The sequence below is a fragment of the Alligator mississippiensis genome, chromosome 11 (genome assembly GCF_030867095.1).
Source record: "Alligator mississippiensis isolate rAllMis1 chromosome 11, rAllMis1, whole genome shotgun sequence".
Taxonomy (NCBI): Eukaryota; Metazoa; Chordata; order Crocodylia; family Alligatoridae; genus Alligator; species Alligator mississippiensis.
The window spans coordinates 38,284,107-38,304,061 of NC_081834.1; the positions used below are offsets into that span (position 1 = coordinate 38,284,107).

The 19,955-nt window shown below is 41.3% G+C and overlaps 1 protein-coding gene across 1 annotated transcript in view; it reads right to left on the reverse strand.

The window, feature by feature from the left end:
• Positions 1 to 554: 554 nt before the first annotated feature.
• CHRNA7 (cholinergic receptor nicotinic alpha 7 subunit) overlaps positions 555 to 19,955 on the reverse strand; it is a 97,598-nt gene continuing 78,197 nt past the window's right edge. Inside the window, exons 5-10 of the mRNA XM_014599894.3 lie at positions 14,044 to 14,123; positions 12,252 to 12,419; positions 11,462 to 11,656; positions 9,609 to 9,695; positions 7,691 to 7,800; positions 555 to 3,998 (exon numbers count right to left, since the gene is read on the reverse strand). Coding sequence (XP_014455380.1) covers positions 3,480 to 3,998; positions 7,691 to 7,800; positions 9,609 to 9,695; positions 11,462 to 11,656; positions 12,252 to 12,419; positions 14,044 to 14,123 — 1,159 coding nt within the window. The 3' untranslated portion in view covers positions 555 to 3,479. The remainder of the gene's footprint in view (positions 3,999 to 7,690; positions 7,801 to 9,608; positions 9,696 to 11,461; positions 11,657 to 12,251; positions 12,420 to 14,043; positions 14,124 to 19,955) is intronic.

The following is a 19,955-nucleotide window of genomic DNA, read 5'->3' on the forward strand; positions in this document are numbered from 1 at the left end:
GTAAAATGTGGGGAGGAGAGAGAGGATGTAAACAGGCTCTATTAGCACAGCTGCAGCTCGCAGAAGCATTTTCCCCAGAGACCTGCCGCTGATTTAATTTCCTAAATAAATTACATGATTTTGATCTGCTCAGTAAAATATCTTCCTGTACAGCCCAGGCACAAACCTTACCTTGGCCCAAACACAGGTGTTTGTATAACTGCTGTAGATCCACTTTGTCTGTCAACCTTTTTCATGATACACTTCAAGGGTTAAATACCCTCTAGTGCAGAGGGTCAGCATGAAGCATATGTATCATTTACACCCCACTGAAGCTACATTTTGAGAGCTTCTGTGCTAACTTTGTGCTCTCTTTCCATGTGGGAATGATCTGGTAAGCAGCATATGATTATACATAGTGCAATATGGAAATTGCCACTGACCTTCTGTATTCATCTCTAAAACACTTTTTTTCTTGAGAAAATGCCATTTCTTTTGCTGTTGAAGTTTTGTCCATTTGACTTTATAATGGTTTCAAACATCAGCAAAATAAGAAATCAAAGAAACAGATCAAAGGCTTTTTGATCTAAAATATTTATTTGTACTGGACCCAAAAGGTGTAGTACTACTTATATAATAAAACAATATTTAAGGGACTCATCTTTTTTAATGGTTGCTATACACTGTTTCTTTTTTTAAAAACAATGCAACAAAAATAAATTAAACAAGGGCTTTGGCTTTTCCTCTTCCTTCCCAATACAAAGTAAAAAGTGGAGCAATCAAGAGCTGAACTAAGATTAAACCCCACAGCTGTCAACACAAAGGGAAATTCAAGAAACCTTTAAAAAAAAACCTCTTAAACAATATTTTTTATATCCTATATAAAATAATTCATTATTTTAAATAGTTTAAATATTTCATTTATATTTATTTAAAACTAACTTTTAAAATTTTATCAGCGGAATTGATATTTGGCATGACATCTAAATAAATTTTAAATTTTAAATATTAAAAAGCTTCTTCATATTCAATACAATTCTATATAAAACCAGAGAAAGTAATATACATTTCACACACAATACTGTACATGGTAGCTGAGCTTCGAGTGAGCTTTTTATCTGTCACTCGGATGTTTCAGAATTCAATCATGGCTCTACTATCCAAAATGCCATAGCTCTGCATTTTAAGATCATAACAGATCATTACCATGAAATATGTTCCATATGTTATAGACATGTACTATATAGTAGTTAAATCCCATCTTGATGTACAGGGGTCTAAATGAGCATTTTCCCAGCATTTAGACCAGAATATTTCTTAGCACATACACATATACATAGAACACACACAGATTTGGTAAGAAAACTACCAGTTTTGCTCAGCTCATTAATCTGAAAATGTACAACTTAAGCAGCATGATAACGTACCTTAAAAAATAATAATAAAAAAAAAACTGTGTTGTACTTGCTGCCAATGGCTATAAAGTGACAACCTGTTTGGCATGCTCTGTCGCACCAGGAAAATTGGGACTCAGCTCATCAGTACATTTCCATGGTGCATTTCCAAGATGCCTGTAGCAGAGTGACTGCTGACCACTATGTTGCCTAACATGCATGATTTCTTTAGTGTGGCATTCAACATAGCTACCACTGGTCGAGCTGCTTCAGGGCAGGATAGTTGGTCCCAATTTTCCTCATGTAGTCTATTCACGTAGGACCTCAATATCATAAATCATGAACCATTCTCTCCATCCTGCTACAAAGGTCCTTCAACAGCAAGAAAAACCCATCTGTGTTAAATAAAATGTTTATACTGCTTTCCATCAGAAGGAATTTAGAATATAAATACAAGTCCGACAAAAACATTCTGCCACCCCAGTACATGGTGCCAAAATCATGTCCCCATTCAGCAAAATCACCTTAAAATTCCCTTCTAAAAGGAATTTTAGAAAGCTGGAAGCTGTAGGGAGAGAGGGTCAGCAGACAGGTCAGTCTGGGTACGCTTGGCATTAATACTCTCTCCCTGCAGCATCCACTCTTGGCCACTATGAGAGATGAGATATCACACTAGGTAGATGGGCCTGTTGTTTGACCAAGTATGTCAGTTCTTCTGATTAAATGGCTGTCTTAAAAATCCCCATTTGGAGGCAGGGAATTGCTCTCAGCTAGTAAAAACTTGAGGCAGCTGGAAACACACACCAGGGTTAATCGGTCTAATCAACAGTTTGTTCTGGTTCAGTGGGTGCCCCCTTTTGCACTCGCATTTGGTGAATATTCTGAACAGGAATGTTTGCTGAACCAGCACATTTGTATATGAGATTTTAAACAACATTTGCAGAAGAAAATGTGCCAACGCAAACCTACTTTTTCACACCAGAAAGCCAGTTCTAAGCTCATCCAGTTGGGGTGGACACGCATATTCTACTCAAATGAACAAACAGCTCAGATTTCAAATACCGACTCTTCGCAGTGAATTGCTTATGAGCAATCCGCAAAGATTATTTTCAGGAATTATTTGGTAAATATTTCTGCACAAATACATATGAAAAATAGCTTATTTATTCCCACAAGGACACCTAACAAATATATCAGTGAATACATTAATAAATACAAATTATTTGCTCAACTGTTGATATCACGGTTAAGATTTTGCACTGGACAGACTTCACAGCATTTGGGGGCCAGGAGCTAAATGGATTAAGGGCTCCTTGCACCCATCTGATTCTGGTCTGCCCCACCAAACACTAGAGAAACACCTTGCATAACAGATGCATGAAGAGTCCTTGTAATCCCTATACTCTTCCCACTACCAACAGGCCCCCATTTCACTGCTCTCAAAGAGACTGATGGGAGGCAGACTTCTAGCCCTCTTCTGCTGGGACTCTGCCAGAAGAACTGTTCCCTGGTCAAACGCAGGACTTTCACTTCACCTTTTCATGTCTCTGGTCCTTTTTTGCTGACATGAAGGGCCCTGAACAGGGCTGAGGAACTCACTAAAGGCCTTTCCTTCTGATTCTGCAGTTCAAATCCAGGTAATGCCAGTAAATAACCAACATGATTTTCTCTCTAGGAGCCTGACATTCAAGAAACAAGTCTCAGGGTATGGACAGACAACGTAAGTATACAGATTCAAAACAGGTGAGAGGAGAAGAATTTACCACGGATTAAGCCAATCTGTTTCATCTTTCTGCTCTATCCTGTGCTAAGTAGAAGCTAACCTGCAATAATTTACCCCTGAATGAAAGAATTACATAAACGAACATAAGGTTCTGTGATCTCACAGCTGGCTCCCACTGAAGTTGGTAGCTTCAATTTTCAGAAGTAATCAATGACTTGGGCTGCCTCTGTTTTTATACGCCCAACTTGTCTGGGGTGAAATGGGCCTGATTTTCAGTAGTGCTGAACTATAAGGGTGGAAAATAAAGATCATGTACTCCATATATTTGCTACATGACAAACCTCAGAGGACTACTGACATTTTGCAGATTTACAGCTAGGTAATTAAGCAAAATCTTTAGACACAGCCTCCACAAAGTTCGGTGCTGACATTAAAATACCAATCGTACAAATGATGGTGAAGACAGAAAAGGCCATCAAGCAGAGACGATCTACCACGGAGGCAGCAAACTTCCATTCGTTGCAAATAGCTTCCTCCTCATCCTGGTCTCTGAACCGGTTTGCAATGTAGCGGACCTCTTCCAAGATCTTAGCTAAATCTGGGTCACCTTCAGAGGGATGCCCACTGTGCAGGAGATTTTCTTCCTCGGTTGGTGAACAAGTCATCCTCCCACAGATTACCCCAGAATCAGTGGTGGGAGTACAATGGACCCCTTCTAGCCCCCTGAACCCAATATAGAGCATGTTTCCATTACTGGACTGCTGGCCACTCACAGTATTCATCTCCACACTGGACAAGCTACACCTACGTTGCTTATGCTGACAGGCAGGGCGCACTTTATCCTCCCCTGGTCTCTTCATCCTCAGGAACCAGGCACACCAGTTCAGAAGTATGATTCTGGTCTGAAACAAGGTTAAGCTAAGTCAACATCTCTGTGCACAAAAACAGTCATCAGTAATTATTTATATACTGGAGGCCAGGTGGCCATGCTGGCCTGGGTCTCTACTTACTTATGTTACACATCAGTCTAGTTATACTGCACCTAACCACCCAGCAGAATCACTCACCAGCCATTAAGTCCATTGTTTCACTCCCAGCAATGCTGTTAACAGTTGCTATTAAACTATTACTACCAGGAGTCTCAGTAATGTTGAACTTTCATTATATTCATGTCAGAATAGTAACACAATGCTTTTTAACTTTAGTGGAAACTATTAGTGATTACTTATTTCTTTACTAGAAATCAGTTATTTTCAACAGGCCCCTAAGTAGTTTTGCTTTACACTACAGGCAACACACTGCATTTCTTTCACCCTTGTTTCTGTTAAGCATTGCACTGGTTTGTAGAAGCTGTTGCTTAAACAGATGCTACACTGATTGTATTGTATCACTGAATTTTACTGTGGTTTTGCAATGCTCTCACTCCAACACATTTTATGACACCTGATTGAGGACTGTGGAAAACAGATCTGGATACAACACAAAGCAAAGATGGGACAAATGGCCTTGGTAAGAGATTGCTTTCATTTCAGTGATTACAAATAAAACCAGTGGGTTACATTTTTATTAGTTTTCTGCAGCCTTACAGAAAGGGCAAGCAAGCCAGAAAGTGCTTCCAGATTCAGCTCACTCAGATTTCACATAATGTCTCAAGTGTTTCTCCTTCAGAGTTCTGTCATTTATTATTTCAAATCATATCCAAGTCTTGCAATGTAACTTATGCTGTACTTAGTTCATTTGTTACCATTTTAAAATGTCACTTAAAGGAGATATAGTTCTGGCATTATTTTGAGAGCTTATCAAAACTGAGATACCTTGTATTAGTTTTATTTTTCTATTAGCATGATTCACCTGAAAAACCACTGGCTTTATTAACTCAGAGACTGATCCAAAGCACAGTGACATCGGGGTAAAACCACTATTAACTTTCAATGGCTCTTTAATACCAAGTTTCGTTACTGTTATAGGATTATTTCAAATGATTCATGGGGAATACATGTCATCACACTTCTTGACACTTGAACTTTGGGTCACACTTCAGTGCTATATACAAAACTCAATCACTTTCTTTTTTTTTGAATCTCAAAACCTAAGCTGAGGAAAGGAATGCATCTGTCTAATGTCTGTAAAGTACTATAGCTGTGGGACCACTGTGCATAAAAGTTCCCGGGAGCAAAGACAATAATGATAACCAATTCCCATCAAAATACTACATTTCACTAATAGTTTGACACTGAAGGATGGAAAATGAGGTCTAGTAGCATTGTACAAAATCAGGCTGACAAGGTTCAGTGTAATCTCATTAAGATTTGCTCAGCATGAGAAGGGCTGAAATTCTGCCCTGTGCCTCAGAAATTCCAGGAGACTTCTGGGCTCCACCAATAGGTCAGGCAGAGGCATATTAAAAGAGGCAGATATTAGATAACTCTCTCACCTCTTGTGGAATAACAGGGTCTCTCATGAACTGGGAAGTGGGTGGTGCACCAGTGGCAGAAGAAGATGCAGAGGATGCATGTCAAAGGAAGGTGCTTAACAGACTTGGGGTAAGATGCCAACAATGGTAGAAAAAGCAGAGTCTGTGCTTGGAGATAGTGCTGAGCACTGCAGGGTGCAGAAGTAAATTCCCACTAGCTACCAGGTTTGATACTGCAGTGTCAGTCAGTGCCAAAAACATCAGTGGGTGGTAATGGATCCAGAGGTCTCACATGGTCTGTACTATGATAGCATTTTTACACGCATCTTTCAGTTCTTGGATGTGCCAGAGATTCACCACTTCACAGCAGACTCGATTAATTGAGTCTGTCTGCACAGGAGCTGACACGCACCACGCTGTACCGCATGCAGTTGTAGAAGTGGTGAAATGCATGTCAGCGCGGAGAAAATGGCACTGGTGCACTTTTGAACTAAAGCACCTCCAAGGTGTTTTAGTTCAAAAGTGCACCACTGCCATTTTCTGCAAGCGTCACAGTGCCTGGCACTTTTCAAAGCGCCTGACACTGCGGCACTTTCACATGTAAAAATGCCCTGAGTGTCTCATGTTGATCTCAATATGGACCTTCTCAGGCTCCACAAGCTTCTCCTGCAACCTTACACAACTAAGAACTTATTCAACCAGTGCCTCAACTATTCTAAAGCATATGTTTCCCAAGTCAGTGCAGCTGACCCCACTGGGTGAGGGAGCATTTTTGTGTAAGGAAGGCAGGCAGGAGCTCCCTTCAGGTCTACTGCTGGAATGGCTCCTGGACCATGACGTGAAGTGGTGAAGGTGTGACAACCACTATTGCAGCAGGAGGAGGATGGTGCAACTCCAGGAGGATTGGTGCCAGGGTCTAGGGGTGAGGCAAAGAATTAACCTAGCAGGGGTATGCATAGTTTTATCTCAAATTTCTCCCTTGTCCTCAGTTTGAATAACTGACAAAACGTCACATTTTGTGGGTGTATGCACAAGGTAAGACAAACTCCTTCACAAGGGAAGCAGAGGTAGATATTAGTACCTCACAGAGGTAGAAACTCTCTGACTTAAGGGAAGCCATCACAGGACAAGACAGAAGCAGTCTAAAGAGCTGGAACGAAATTTTAGAAAAGGAAAGAAAACTAGAGAAGAAAACCAGGGGAAAATCTTCCTCAAGCACCAGGCTCAAATGTGGCAGGACTGCATAGTACAGCTGCCAAAGAAAATGAGGAGGGAGCAGTGACCTGAAGCCCCTTTAACAAAGAAAGGGTTAAAAAAACCCAAAATCCTAGTTGCTGTTGAGTAGTAGGCAGGGCTCAGCTGTGAATGCTAGCTGAGAAGTTGCTCTGACTCAGCCATGCTGTTGAAAGGAAGTGAAGAGCAGGATGTCACTCTGTTCTTGATCTACCTGGTACTGGGTGGCAGCCCAAGGGAAAGACCTGGAGCATCCTATGTGGATACTGCTAAGGTAAGAAAGTCTGGACCAAAAAGCTCAGGGTGTGAGCTTGGCTACATGGTGACCAAATGTAACATATGGAAAGCTCCGAAATTCTCAGAGCAAGCAAGCTCCCTTTCTATTCACATTCCTCTCTAAAAATGGTAATTGAGGATGTTCTCTCCTAAGAACAATATTTAAATATTGTACCCAGTAATGTTGTTCGCAAGCAGAGAGGTAATTAGCCACATTAGTCTGAAGTCAGGCAGAAGGCAGGGTGGACTTGCACTTAAATACATATAACTAAAAAATTAACATTTTAAGGTAAAAATCCACCGTCTCCCGCTACTAATGCGTCGTATACTTCACACTTGCCAGTACTTTGTATTCTTACACAGTACTTTGTATTCTTCACACTTGCCAGTCATGAGCATCTCGCTCTTTTTCTCCCTTGCCAATGATATCATGGCTTGTTTGACATAAACCTGGCTTTTTAATTTTCATTATTAAAAAGAGGCTAAAGTGCTTTCTAGCTGTAGTACAGATGAACACACATTGCACTTGCCAGTTAAATTTAAAGAATTTAAAGAAGGATATTTTTAAGCAGCAGGAGTTAATTATAAATATTCTACCACTATAGCACATCTCTAATCTAGAAGTTTATAGAGTGAGTGAATCAATATTGATGAACCAGAATCAAATCTTACCCATTTGGGCATTTTCCCTCCATCTGGATCGTGATGATGATATTGTAGAACAATAACAGTGACAACAACTGACAGACCAACAATAATCATAGTGCTGGCAAAATACTGAGCTGCAAAAGCAAACAAATCATCACATTGTATAATCAAGATTATAGTAATATACATCAATAACATTAAGCAATATTGTTTTACACTTTTATTATTATGCTTGCACACATTTACATATATAAGCTTTATTTTACGCCAGCCACTTTTTAAAGCATTTGGAAGCAATTTTCAAAGGCAGACAGAGCAATCAGGTACCCAAGTGTCATTGATTTTCCAGAGGAGATGGCTTCCTTCCTATTCTTAGTGCCTTAAAAAATATGAAGGGAAACATTTTCAATTTGTTAATACTGGATAGAGTAACTTTTTATTTAGTCCACTTGCTTGTTTTCCCCTTGAAGTTTCAGTTTGCTCCTAAGGATTGTTATATTGTTATCTATATTTTATTGGGTCTGCTCTCACTATGTTCCAAGACACTATAACCGCATCTAGGGAAACTCTTCTGAATTATCCCTGTGTGATTTGCAATCTGTTTTAGTTATATTAGTTAGCCTTGGATTTTCTACCAGACTGGCGGACCCAAGTCTACATAGGAAGTGACAGCCAACGCTTGCAGAAGAATCCTGTTAACAGCAAAATTCACTGCATGTCAATGAAGCAACAGAATTGGCTTGAGTGAGAAGAAGGCTTAAACTATCCCGTGAATATTAGGTTTGTGCAAAGCGGTTAGTATTTGCTTCGGATTCAGATTTGGCCAATTCGGGGTACAGTGATTCAATTCAGTGATTCGAATCACTGTCCCGATTCGATTAGTCCAAATCAGCCAGGCCAGGCCCATCCCCCACCCCTCTCCATGACTGGCAATGGCTGCCCCAGCTCCCGACACTTGCCCCACACTGCATGGGGGACTCTGTACAAGTCCCCTGACTCCCCCCTCGCTCCCCCAGCCCCCCACAGGTGCCCCGCATGGGCCAGCTCAGGCCCTTTAAGGAAAAAAAATGGAAAAAAAACCCCAGGACTCACTGCTTCTGCTGGCCCGGGTGGGGCACCCGTGGGGTGGCTGGGGGAGGAGGGAAGGGCTTGTGGAAGAGCCCCCCATGAAGCATGGGGCAGTGGGGGGCAGCAGGGATCACCCCCCTGCCTGGCAGTGCCCAGTGAGCAGCGGGGCTTTTTTTTTTTTTTTTTTTTTTTTTTAAAGTACTGGGAGCTGGGGTGGACAGGAGCAGCCATGGGGGCGGCTGGGGGAGCAGGGGGCTGGCGGGGTCCCCCCCGGTCCCCTCCCCAGCCCCCGCTCCACTGCCCCTAGTATTTACCAGCTCGGAGTTGACTGTAGCTGCCTGCTGCAGCCATTGGAGACTGCCCGAATCATCAAAGCTCTCCAAATCTTTTCCGAAGATTCAGAGAACTTCGAATCGATTTGGACCTTTAAATTGGTCCCGATTCAATTCAGATTTGGAGATTCAGCCATGAATTGGGCTGAATCTCCTCCGAATTGAATCACCACCCGAAGCTTCTCACAGCTCTCATGAATATTATGTCTGCTCGGTGTCTCTCTTCCCTAAGCATGTGGGTAGCCCAAATTATGTGTGCCCTTCATCCTCTTCTGTTCTGCAGCATGATCCCCAGTCTTTATTCTTTGCCTTTCACTACCATGTTTGCCAGGAAAGTGGTACTGAGCATCCTCACATCCTACTGAAGTCACTGCTTCATAGTCTGAGGGATTAGACCTAAGCATCTCTTTCTTGTTCAGTGACAGATGAGCACTCAGATTGTTTGCTTTCTAATTTGCTTTATTGCTGGCCTTGATGTGAGTGCATTCCAATTCATTTGGCTTTTTAAAAATGAAATAAAAGATGACAATAATTGTCCTTACCTATTAATGGTACAGAATCCGATGTTGCTGGCATAATTTCTGCCACAAGTAACATAAAGACAGTGAGAGACAATAAAACTGTTATCCCTGAAAGATAAACATGTAATATGGAATTAGGCCAGCAGCTTCTCAGGTAATTGCTCTAAGGAGCAAAAAGCAAACCTGAAGACATGCTCTATATGAAATGTATTCTCTCATTCGCTGCCTTGCACTGATTTACTAATTTTACTCACTTCAATTCTCTTTTCAAGCTAATTTTTTTTTCTCAAAAATCCAGCTGTAGAGAGTGGAAATCTTGCCAAACTAGTTTATTTTTTTCTCAATCTTCTCTTTTGTAACTATGGATACTACCAATACAAAAACCTTTACATTTCCTGAATAGGTTTAAATTTTCTGCACTTCTACAAATAATAATTTCTTTTTGTCCTTGTTATACCAATGGACACAGCACTATTCAGTCTGTAGTACTCTCCAAAGGCTGTGAATAAAATGTGATAAATCGAAGTGCTTCTTGCTTTCTGCTCTACCACTCCTTTAGAAAATGTCATGATCTAGATTCTTGTTTTAAGCATATGAATACTTGATATAGTACATGACAATGATCAGCAGGTCTGGAAGTTAGAAGTAGTTAGGAATCCTACAACCAGACACTGCCCTTGAAGAGAGACTGAGCTGTTCTCTCTGAAATTAGCTGTTGATCTCTGAGGCAAAGATGCTTTGTGGTATCTTTTACTGGAGCAGTAAGTGACCTCTGTTGCTTGGGTTCCAAGCAGCTGTGGTGCTAATTTTTAGAGTTTGGTTGTTGTTGCTAGGTGAGCCGCTCTCTTTGATGAATGTGGTTCAGTTGTTATCATAGCAAAATCTCAGGACTAGACTTGAACAAAAGGGAGCAGCTAGCAGGAAGTGAGACTAAAAGACAGACAGTCCAGCCTAAAATGGCAAGACCAATGTTAAAGAACAGAGTAGCTAGTGTGAACTCTGTTATACCACCATTTGCATTCAGTGCCCAGGTATGTGGTCTAAGTAGCATTTAGACTCATAAATAAGTACAAATTATTCCACCCTGCTCAGTTCTTTGAAAAACTGCTAACGTGTCTCCTTTTATAAGGTGCCTTCATCTTACATTTCCACAGGATGGAATGCCTTTTGCCTCTGGGCATCTAAATTTCAATTTTCTAGCTGTACAAGTGGCATTACTGGAACGCAGGCACAGATAACATTTCTAATTCCCCTGCAGTGTGCATGCCTAAGTGCACTAAGCACATGCAGCAGGATACACCATTCTGGATGTATGCCACCATAAGTCACAAAAATGTGCCAGGCCAGGAACTCATAGCTAGTAGCTGCTACTATCCAGAGAGAGCCTTCCCATGTTTTATACCAGTGGTGGAGTAGTTGGCTGCCCAGGAACCTGGAGGCCTGGGATCTAGACTTCCATCACCAGGGGGCAGGACCTGCATCTTTCTGACTTCCTAGCCCAATGCTCTGTCACGTGAGAAGTTATTACCTCTGCTTTATCTTTAGTGAGCCAAAAAAGGGAAATGTATGAAGCCAGGAAGCCACAAACATGGCAGACAATGCGTGGCTCAGGGGGATGGATGTTACTGTAGTACTGGATTGGCCTTGGATTCTAAGCCAGGCCCCTGCTCCCAGTTTGGCAGAAAACTTCCCTACTGCTCTTCATCAATGTTATCCAATTACTATTAAATGTCAGGGACTGCCATGCAGTTTCAGAAGGACCAACTGCACTGTGGTATGATGGTTAGAGGGGACTTCGTCCTGACATGCTAAGGCAGTTCTGAAAAAAATCCTTTTTTAAGTCCAAATTTTACAATCCCTTATAAGATATTTACCTAGCGAGATCTTTTCTCCTGAGTCTGCTGGAAGTAGAAAAACTAAAAGAGCAAGTGCAGATATCAGTACACAAGGAATGAGAAGATTGAGTCCATAATAAAGAGTCCTACGTCTCATAGTCACTGTGAATGTCACATCTGGGTATGGTTCTTTACAACAGTCATAAAAACTCTCAGTCCTCTTCCCAGGGACTCCTGTGTAAGTAAAAAAAAAAGTGAGGAAAATGAAAAGCAACGTGCACAAAAGCTAGGCTCTTGTATAAGTTACATCTTGCTAAAAGCCTACAAAAATCCCCCTCAAAATTCCACTTTAGGTAAGACATTCATCTTTAATTCCAATTCTCCTTTCTATCACATAACAAAAAGCATGTAATAAAAAAGAATGCAAGACAGAATGGTGTTCACTTAATTTATATAAGAATAGTTTTCTCAGTGCCTCTGCCTTCTTCATATGTTGATTCTGACCTTTTATCATTCTCATTGTTTCAAATGGTATTGACTTGACTTTCATAGATAAAAGGTATAACATGTACAGTAACCCACTGCTTTGTGGGAAAGGAAAATGGAAGGGGAGGCATCTACAAAGACTGTTATTTGCATGTCACCCAAATGTGTTAGGTGAATACATTGATCTATGTATTTTTTTTATTACCCACAAACAGGCAAGGGGGGGCTGCTCATCATTTGCACTAACATCATTCTACACTGCTCCAATATTTCCCTCCACTTTAATGGCTATTAAGCTACCAAAGTACACTGTGTCAATGACAATCAGGCCCACGGAGCTTACCTACAAGATCCCACTCTCCATTTGAAATATAGCCTGATATATCTGCTTCTTGCATCTGTAAGTCCAAAGACCAACCACCATAGGTCCATGATCCAAACTTCAAATTGCACTTCTGAACATCAAATGGAAACCAGCGCACATCTATGTAGCAAGAGCTCTTGAATATGCCTAGAGTAGCATTTAAAAAAGAAAAAAAAGTGAAATTCTTGTTCCATGCTTCTTTACATTGCCTTATATAGCTGGACCCTGTTACACATTGCAGCTTGCTGGTACATATTTTAACATATAAGCCTTGACAGGTTTGTCCCCAGCACACTGGGCAGCGGACCCAGAAGTGGACCAGAAGTACTTCCGGGTCCACTGGGGAGTCCCCACATACCCCTCCCTGGCTCAACAACTGGTGCCTCCTGGGTCTGGGGGGACTCCTGAGGTCCCCCCTCAGCCGATCGCTGAGCTGGGGAGGTGCCCCCAGTGCATTCAGTGGCAAACAATATTCCTTTATTCCTCCTATATGCCTATATATTTTTAATTTATTTCTTTTCACCATTCCAGGTCTCTAAAATATATTTTTAAAAATGACAGCAACAAGAAAAGAATCATACTATGACTCCATACTAGGACAGATAAATGCACATAACTGCAACAAAGAGTTGTTTTTTGCCTGGTGCTGTTCATGCAAAAAAGTATTTTCTTGGAAGCTGCCTATATAAAATGTATATAAACATGTGATCTAGGTAGTGTTACCAGATTTCTCCGTCACTTTGGGGTGTGCTCATTTATTAGGGGTCTGTTTCTGGGGTCTCTGTAATTCTATCAATGTGCAGCTTGTGTTACTTGTGTTTTTATGTGGACCTGTATCTCTCCCTTCTGCAAGTCCTCACCCCCAATGGAGCTATCTTGCAGGACTCAGTTTCAATGGGGCTGGGTTTCTCCAACCACTGAATTAGTCAAACACATAGATGCACATACACACACAGATTAACAGGGCACACCTGAGCCAGGCCGGGTTATTCAGCATTGACAGGCTAACACCCTCATATGCCTTGAAATCAGTTCATCAGGGCAACAATAAAATGCAGTCAGACACAAGCATACGGGTTAATAGAGCGCATCTGAGCCAGACCAGGTTATTCAGCGTGACATTCAGCTGACACCCTCACATGCCTTGAACTCAGTTCATCCTTTATTTCAGTAGGACAATAATAAATGCAGTTAGACACACATACACACATGCTAACAGAGTACGTCTGAGCAGGCTGGGTCTTATCAGCACCTTCAGCTGATACCCTCATGCACCTCAAAACTCAGCACGTCCCAATCTCTTGTCACAATGGTCCTAGTTGATGAGCAGACCCCACGGTAGTTTTGGGTATTATAGGGATATTTGGGTTAGGTAAAAGAAGTGTTGCTGCAGAGCAAATGGTGAGGCCAAGGGGAAGGAAGAGTAAGTGAGGTTCAGACAGAGAGTATAGCAACCAGCTTGACCATAAAAGCTATTTATTGCCAGGTATGTGAACTTATGATGATACCAGTAGTAATAGCCATACAAGAGAGACCAATAAAACAGTTACAATATTACATAGTTTCAATTAGGTATTTGGGGAAGTCTAGCTCAAGTTTGATCAGCAAAAGTCAGGTTTAGAAAGTTGTGCCTGGAGTAAGAACATAAAACAGAGATCTCCTAAACATGGTCGCAGATCAGCTTCTAAAATATACGACTGCTTAATATGAGTAGCATGAGTAGCAGTACAAGTAGCCAAAGCCTATCACATATACACAAAGTACTTCTTACCTGGAGGTAGGTATTGACAGTGTCCTGAAGAATTGACTAAAACATTGGTGTGAAATGTAGCATCAAACCGTTCATCAGCACTAGAACAGAGAAAAATTATGTTGAATTGAAAACACCAACATCAATGAGCGCTTAAAAATATATCTAATTTTTCTTACTAAATAAGGAATATTGCTCCAAACCAAAAACAAACAAACAAAAAAACCCTCCATCAGATCCTCTTCCAGCACCACCTTTCTATCAAGTGTAACTGACTGGACTTGAACAATGTTGTTCCCATTTTACACCACTGTTAATAAAAGGTTAATTCTCTCTGCTCAGCTACCCTATAATCTTAAAAGAGATTTCCTTACAATGGCTTGATTCAATTGACTTCAGTTTGAGAAATAAACTCTTCAAGAATCTTCACTAAACTGCACAAAAAAGTCATCTCCTCTTGTTGCCTGCATTAACAGGGTCAAATGAACAATGAAAGGGTCATGTCCCACCTCTTGCTATCTGCTGAATAGTCTTTACTTTGCTGTCAGTGAAAAAACAGTCTAGTATAGCACAGGGTCTATTCAACCACCATCAACACCAGGGGGAGTCTTTCATTCACTTGAGTGGGTGCTACTCCTTGCATATCTAACTCAGAAGCCACATCCATCCTTATTACCGTTGTCTAATAATATAATAAAACAATATTACTAATGCTATTTGTAACACCAGACTTTGACTGTCAGAAGAGATTAAAGAAGATAAAGATTAAGACGCATGTTTTAAATTACACTCTGTTATGTGGATGACTGATCAAGAACGATTTCAAAAACACTTGACATAGCGTGACCCAGGAATTTCTTAGGCAACTGGATGCTAGAAACTTCTGTACAAGAACAGCAAATGGACAAAATAAAAGTATTCTCTCCTACAAAAATAATTTAGTGAGCACATTGCCATAAGCTGCTATCTCCCAGAGATTTTAACTTAGCTAAAACAGTAAACATTATAGCTGCATACTCATGTATTGCATTGTCTACACTACATGAAATATTTCCTGTTGCCACCTTTATTACAATAGATCAGTACAAGAGCATACAGTAGGTTTTTATTTTTGTTCTATAAATCCTTAATAGTTCAGGATCTGGGTATTTGAGAATTTTTCAGCATGGTTACTGAGTGTTGATGCTCTCCTGCTAACAGTTGTGCCCAGATTAATTGTCTGGAATCCCACAGGAAGGCATTATTAATGGATTACCCTTGGATCTAGACCCAGCTTGGTCCCAGAGAACTCAAGTTTGGCAACAGCTAGTGCAGTTTCCAAACTGCACTCCTATCTTAGGTTTTCACCTGAGTATGGGGTGGGAAATTAAGGTATATAATGTACATGAGTGTGTAACTGGTATATTTTAAAAAATGGGTGGGGGGAGGGAAGCAGTTTAGAATCATACCAAAACAGCTGCAATACAATCTAAGGCAGCTTTAAACCTTCAGGAAAATTCAGATTTATGTACAAATACCAGCCCCACAGGGACCATAACATTTTGGGGGGGTTTGATGTAATTCTCTTACAGCACATTTCCCCACAAAGGGAAGTTGTGTTGTATAACTGCGTTATCACGGTACCATTGTGCTCTGCCGGTAGGTAACATTCATCACCTGCTTACCCAAGTAATCTCATTTCTGTTACCAAAAACTAACTGAAATCGTTAGACAGCTTTGGTACTCAAGTAAACTCTGGATCTCATTGCTGTGGACCACAATGCAAGGAAATCCCAGATATCCTGGAACACGCAGGTGAAACTGGTCTGGGAAATAACACAGGGATCCGGGTGTTCCATTTCCCATGGAAAAACAGATAAAACCATGGCTTTCCCCTTTTTATCAGAGAAAACACAGATTTCTCCTTTTAGCAGAGAAACCCGCAGATTCCCTGCTTTTGCAAACACCTCTGCAGGCTGGCTGAGCTCCAGCCTGCAAAAGCTGTTTGCAAACAGGACAGGAAACTATCCGGAGGGGAAGGGGGAGGGGGAAAGGCAGGGCCTGAGACTCTCGGTCAGCCATGGCTCTGTTCGGCTCAGCTCAGCGTCACTTCTCCTGAAGCCTGAGGTAAATGGGGCTCGCATGGGGCTGCGGACCCCTCTGGCAGGGCTGGGGGGTTGCAGGTCCTGGCTGCAGGGGGAGGGCAGGAGCTGGCCCCACCACCACCCAAGCAGGCGGCAGCAGTGAAGGAGCTGGCTCCATGCTGCTTCTGCTGCAGCTGCCTGGCCCCATAGCCCTGGCAGCTGGGGGCCCCTCCAGCAGGGCTGGGGGACAAGGGCTGTGGGTGGGGGGGCAGAGGGCTTTAAAATTTTAACAACGGATTTTAGTGGTTTTGTCAGAAAATTTGCAATTTTTTGTCAGAGAAAAGCAGAATCCCTGGATAAGGATGCACATGCTGTCCCGTGACAGCGAAAGTAAGTTAAAGCATCATCATCAGCTCCAGTCTGTACTTTGGATGATCCAAAATCTTTTTTTGTGGAGTGATTTGAAATGGAGAAGTCTCTGATCTTCCTGCCTATTAGCAGTTTAGAATCCTGTCATTTTCAAGTTAACTTCAAAAACAGCATCAGAAAAGCCGTCTTTGGATCTAAAAGAGAGAGAAGGTACAATATTCATGACCCTGACAGAAAACATAAATACACTGAAGGATAAATTCAGAAAGGAGAGAGGAAACTGACACCAATTAGTAAAAGTAAATTAAAAGACAAGTAGATGAAGTAGAGTAAAAAGTAGAGGGAAAGAAAGTGAACTTTACTAATACAGGCCTTTTTATTGCTAAATACAAAATGTTGTGAGAAAAAAAAGAAACAGCATCTTGAAATGTTTTTTTCTTTCCCCACTATAATAATTTTATATCATTGTATGCTGTCCCCACAGCAATTTGTTTATCCCCTTTTCACCACGGAGACCTCTCACTGAAGCATGTCTCAGACTAGAATAGATCTCTTTCCAGTATGCTCCTTCTTAGAGTAGGATCAAATCCAAGTAAACAGTAGCTATATTTACTCATTTTTCAAAACCTCACCAGTTAACTGAGTGCTCAGATGCAATAAATTTGGCTGCTCTTCTTCCAAATACTAAAGCTCTAATACAAGGCTAGACTGTACAACGTGAGGACCAACTCATGTGCAATAGTCTGCAACCTGGTTAGAGAATGGGTTTTCAGAGTCCTGAAAGCAAAAGATGTAGCTCACCTGCTTTAGAGGAAAAAGACCTAGTTCTGCAACACTTAAAACTTCTATTACTTATTTACTCACAAAACTAGTTGCATTGGCTTCAATGTGAGCAAGGGCTACGGGATGAAAAACAGTTTAGCCAGTAAGACAAAAAACTGTCGTGAAGCATAAGAACATACTTAACAGAGTGGAAACTGGCACGGAGAATGCAGAAAAGAATATTAACTTGCTGGTGCAGATTCTAAATCCTTCTCTACCTGAAGGCTGAGCCAGGCACAAGACGGTTATTCCCATGGGCTCTGCGCCTCATCTCTGGGAATTTTTCATAGAGTAAAATTTTCACAAGTAATTAAGAACCCAAGTTCCATTTTCCATCTTGATTTAGGAGATCAGAAGCCAGGAGTATTTAGGCTCCTTCTTTCCTACTATGTTCCCAATTGCCTTTTGAAATGCAGGGCTTCAAATGAGGTGTATTTAAGTACTTAAAAAATGCACCCTCTCCTAATGGAGCTTCAAGCTTCATTACAGGGACTGGGTATAAGAGAGGTGTTCACATATCAGCTTGTAAAGACAGCCTTTCCAATGAGGAAATAATTCTTGTTAGAAGTTAAACAAAGCTGGGGTAAATACACTGGAGATCCTGCGGTGGAGGTACATACTCAAAAAAACCCAATAAGCTTCAATCACAGTAAAAGAAATTAATACGTCTCCCCAGTCGCAAGCACCAGTCACAGCTGTTGGTTTACTGGAGTTGTTTTTCCAGGTACTCCATGAAGAATACATAGCTGCACCCAAAATATTGTGTATGTTCCAATGCATTTGAAAGTGGTGTACAAGTTATCAGTTAGATACACCAGCAGCCAGCAAAAGGGATGAAAGGAGTGTTCCAAACCTCTTTTAATTTGAGAATGTACAGCTAAAGGAGAACAACCAGTGGCCAAAATCACAATTGCTCAAATGCAGTTATCCCATTTGTGTAGCAGACAAGAATAAACAGGCAATTTAGCACTACAAAATGTCTGTAATTGTGGTTAATACTGGATGGGTGAAAGTCGCACATCAGGGGCAGAGGCTATGAAATGTATTAACGAACCATACCCGTAGTAGCTTTACCATATTGAGAAGCAATATATAGTCATAGAGTGAGGCTGTGAGCTATAGAAAGCAGACTATTCCCCCCTCACATACAAGTTAGTTCCACCCAGTGTCAGCTCTGCCTAAGAGATTATGGAAAAAGAGGAAGTAGGTAGTAACCTGGGGAGGACAAGTGTAGAAGCAAGCCCATAAAAGAGATGTGCAGGGGCATGATTTAAGGCCTAGAAAAGTGGCCTATGTAACAGCTAGCAAACGCTTCAAATAGTTGCATACATGGTGAACTGATGTACATGAGTGAGTGAGTGAGTGAGTGAGTGAGTGAGTTCCTATTCAATAATAAAAACACTAAAGGAAAACTATTTGAAGTAAAAAAATGCTCTTGCAAGAAAATGTGACCTAACTAACATGGTGTGATGAAAATCCTGAATTAAAACATGCAGCAGCTGGCTTGAAAATGATAGGGTCACTAGTAAACCTTCTAAAGTTATTTTATACAGCAATAAAAAGCCATTACCACCCCCAGGTAATGTTAGCAAGCCTAGTCCCAGATCCTGTACAAAGGCAAACGTTCTCAATTAAGGTAATGAGCGTTTTGCTTGAGAGGACTACTGAAGTGAGTCCTGATCAATGTTCAACGTAGAGAACACACTATTAGCTAAGAAACAGTGCAAAAGCTGAAATGAAATGTACTTCATGTAACAGCTGAATTATTTGGGATACAAGATATGAATCTCTCCACAAGATATGAATCTTTTTGAAGACTCAAAAAGAAATGGAGGATTTTGACTTATTAATAAAAACCTGGCAGAAATTATACAGTAGCAGAGTGAGCTGATAGTGAAGTTTACTACAGTAGCTTAAAGTTGCTCTTCACCAGGCTACTATGGATACATCTACACGGGATATTTACTACAGAGCTGACTAATTAGCTGCACAGTAAATGTCTCAGCATCTACGCATGCAGCCCTATTAGGCTGCAGTAAACTAATAAACTCCACTATAGGATAGTATTGTACAAGTAGTATCCTAAGGCAGAGTTCTTTAGTGCACAGCAAGGCACGTGTGACACTGACTCAGCTGGCGGGGCACGAGGGTGCTTCAGTGCAGGGGCTGCCTGCCAGCTAGTGCTGCACTAGAGCAGCCTTGTGCCCCAGCCAGCCCCTCCACAGCATGTTGAGCTGGGTCAGAGCAGCCCCAAGCTGGCAGGCTGACCACCCTTGCCCCTGCCAGCTCGGGCTGTTCCAACCCAGCACAATTTATGCTATGCTGTGCTGTGGTCCCAGGTGCATGTTTAAATGTGGCACCCAGGAGCAATAAATTCCAGCACAATATGCACTGGAGTTTATTGCACCGCGCATTAATTGCACATGTAGACAAGCCCAGTTGCCACTCAACATGAGTAAGAATCTGGGAACTATTTAACATAACCATAAAACAAAATGAGAACGAACTCTGATGTCTACTTATGTCTTCTTTAAGTGTGCAGTTATAGATAATACACAGTAAATGAAAATGTTCGAAAATCTCATGTAATTATGAGACAGCAGTGATAACCAAACTACTGCATTCACGTTGCAAAAAGTTCACAGTAATAAGGCTTTGTTTTAATATATAGCTAATGTG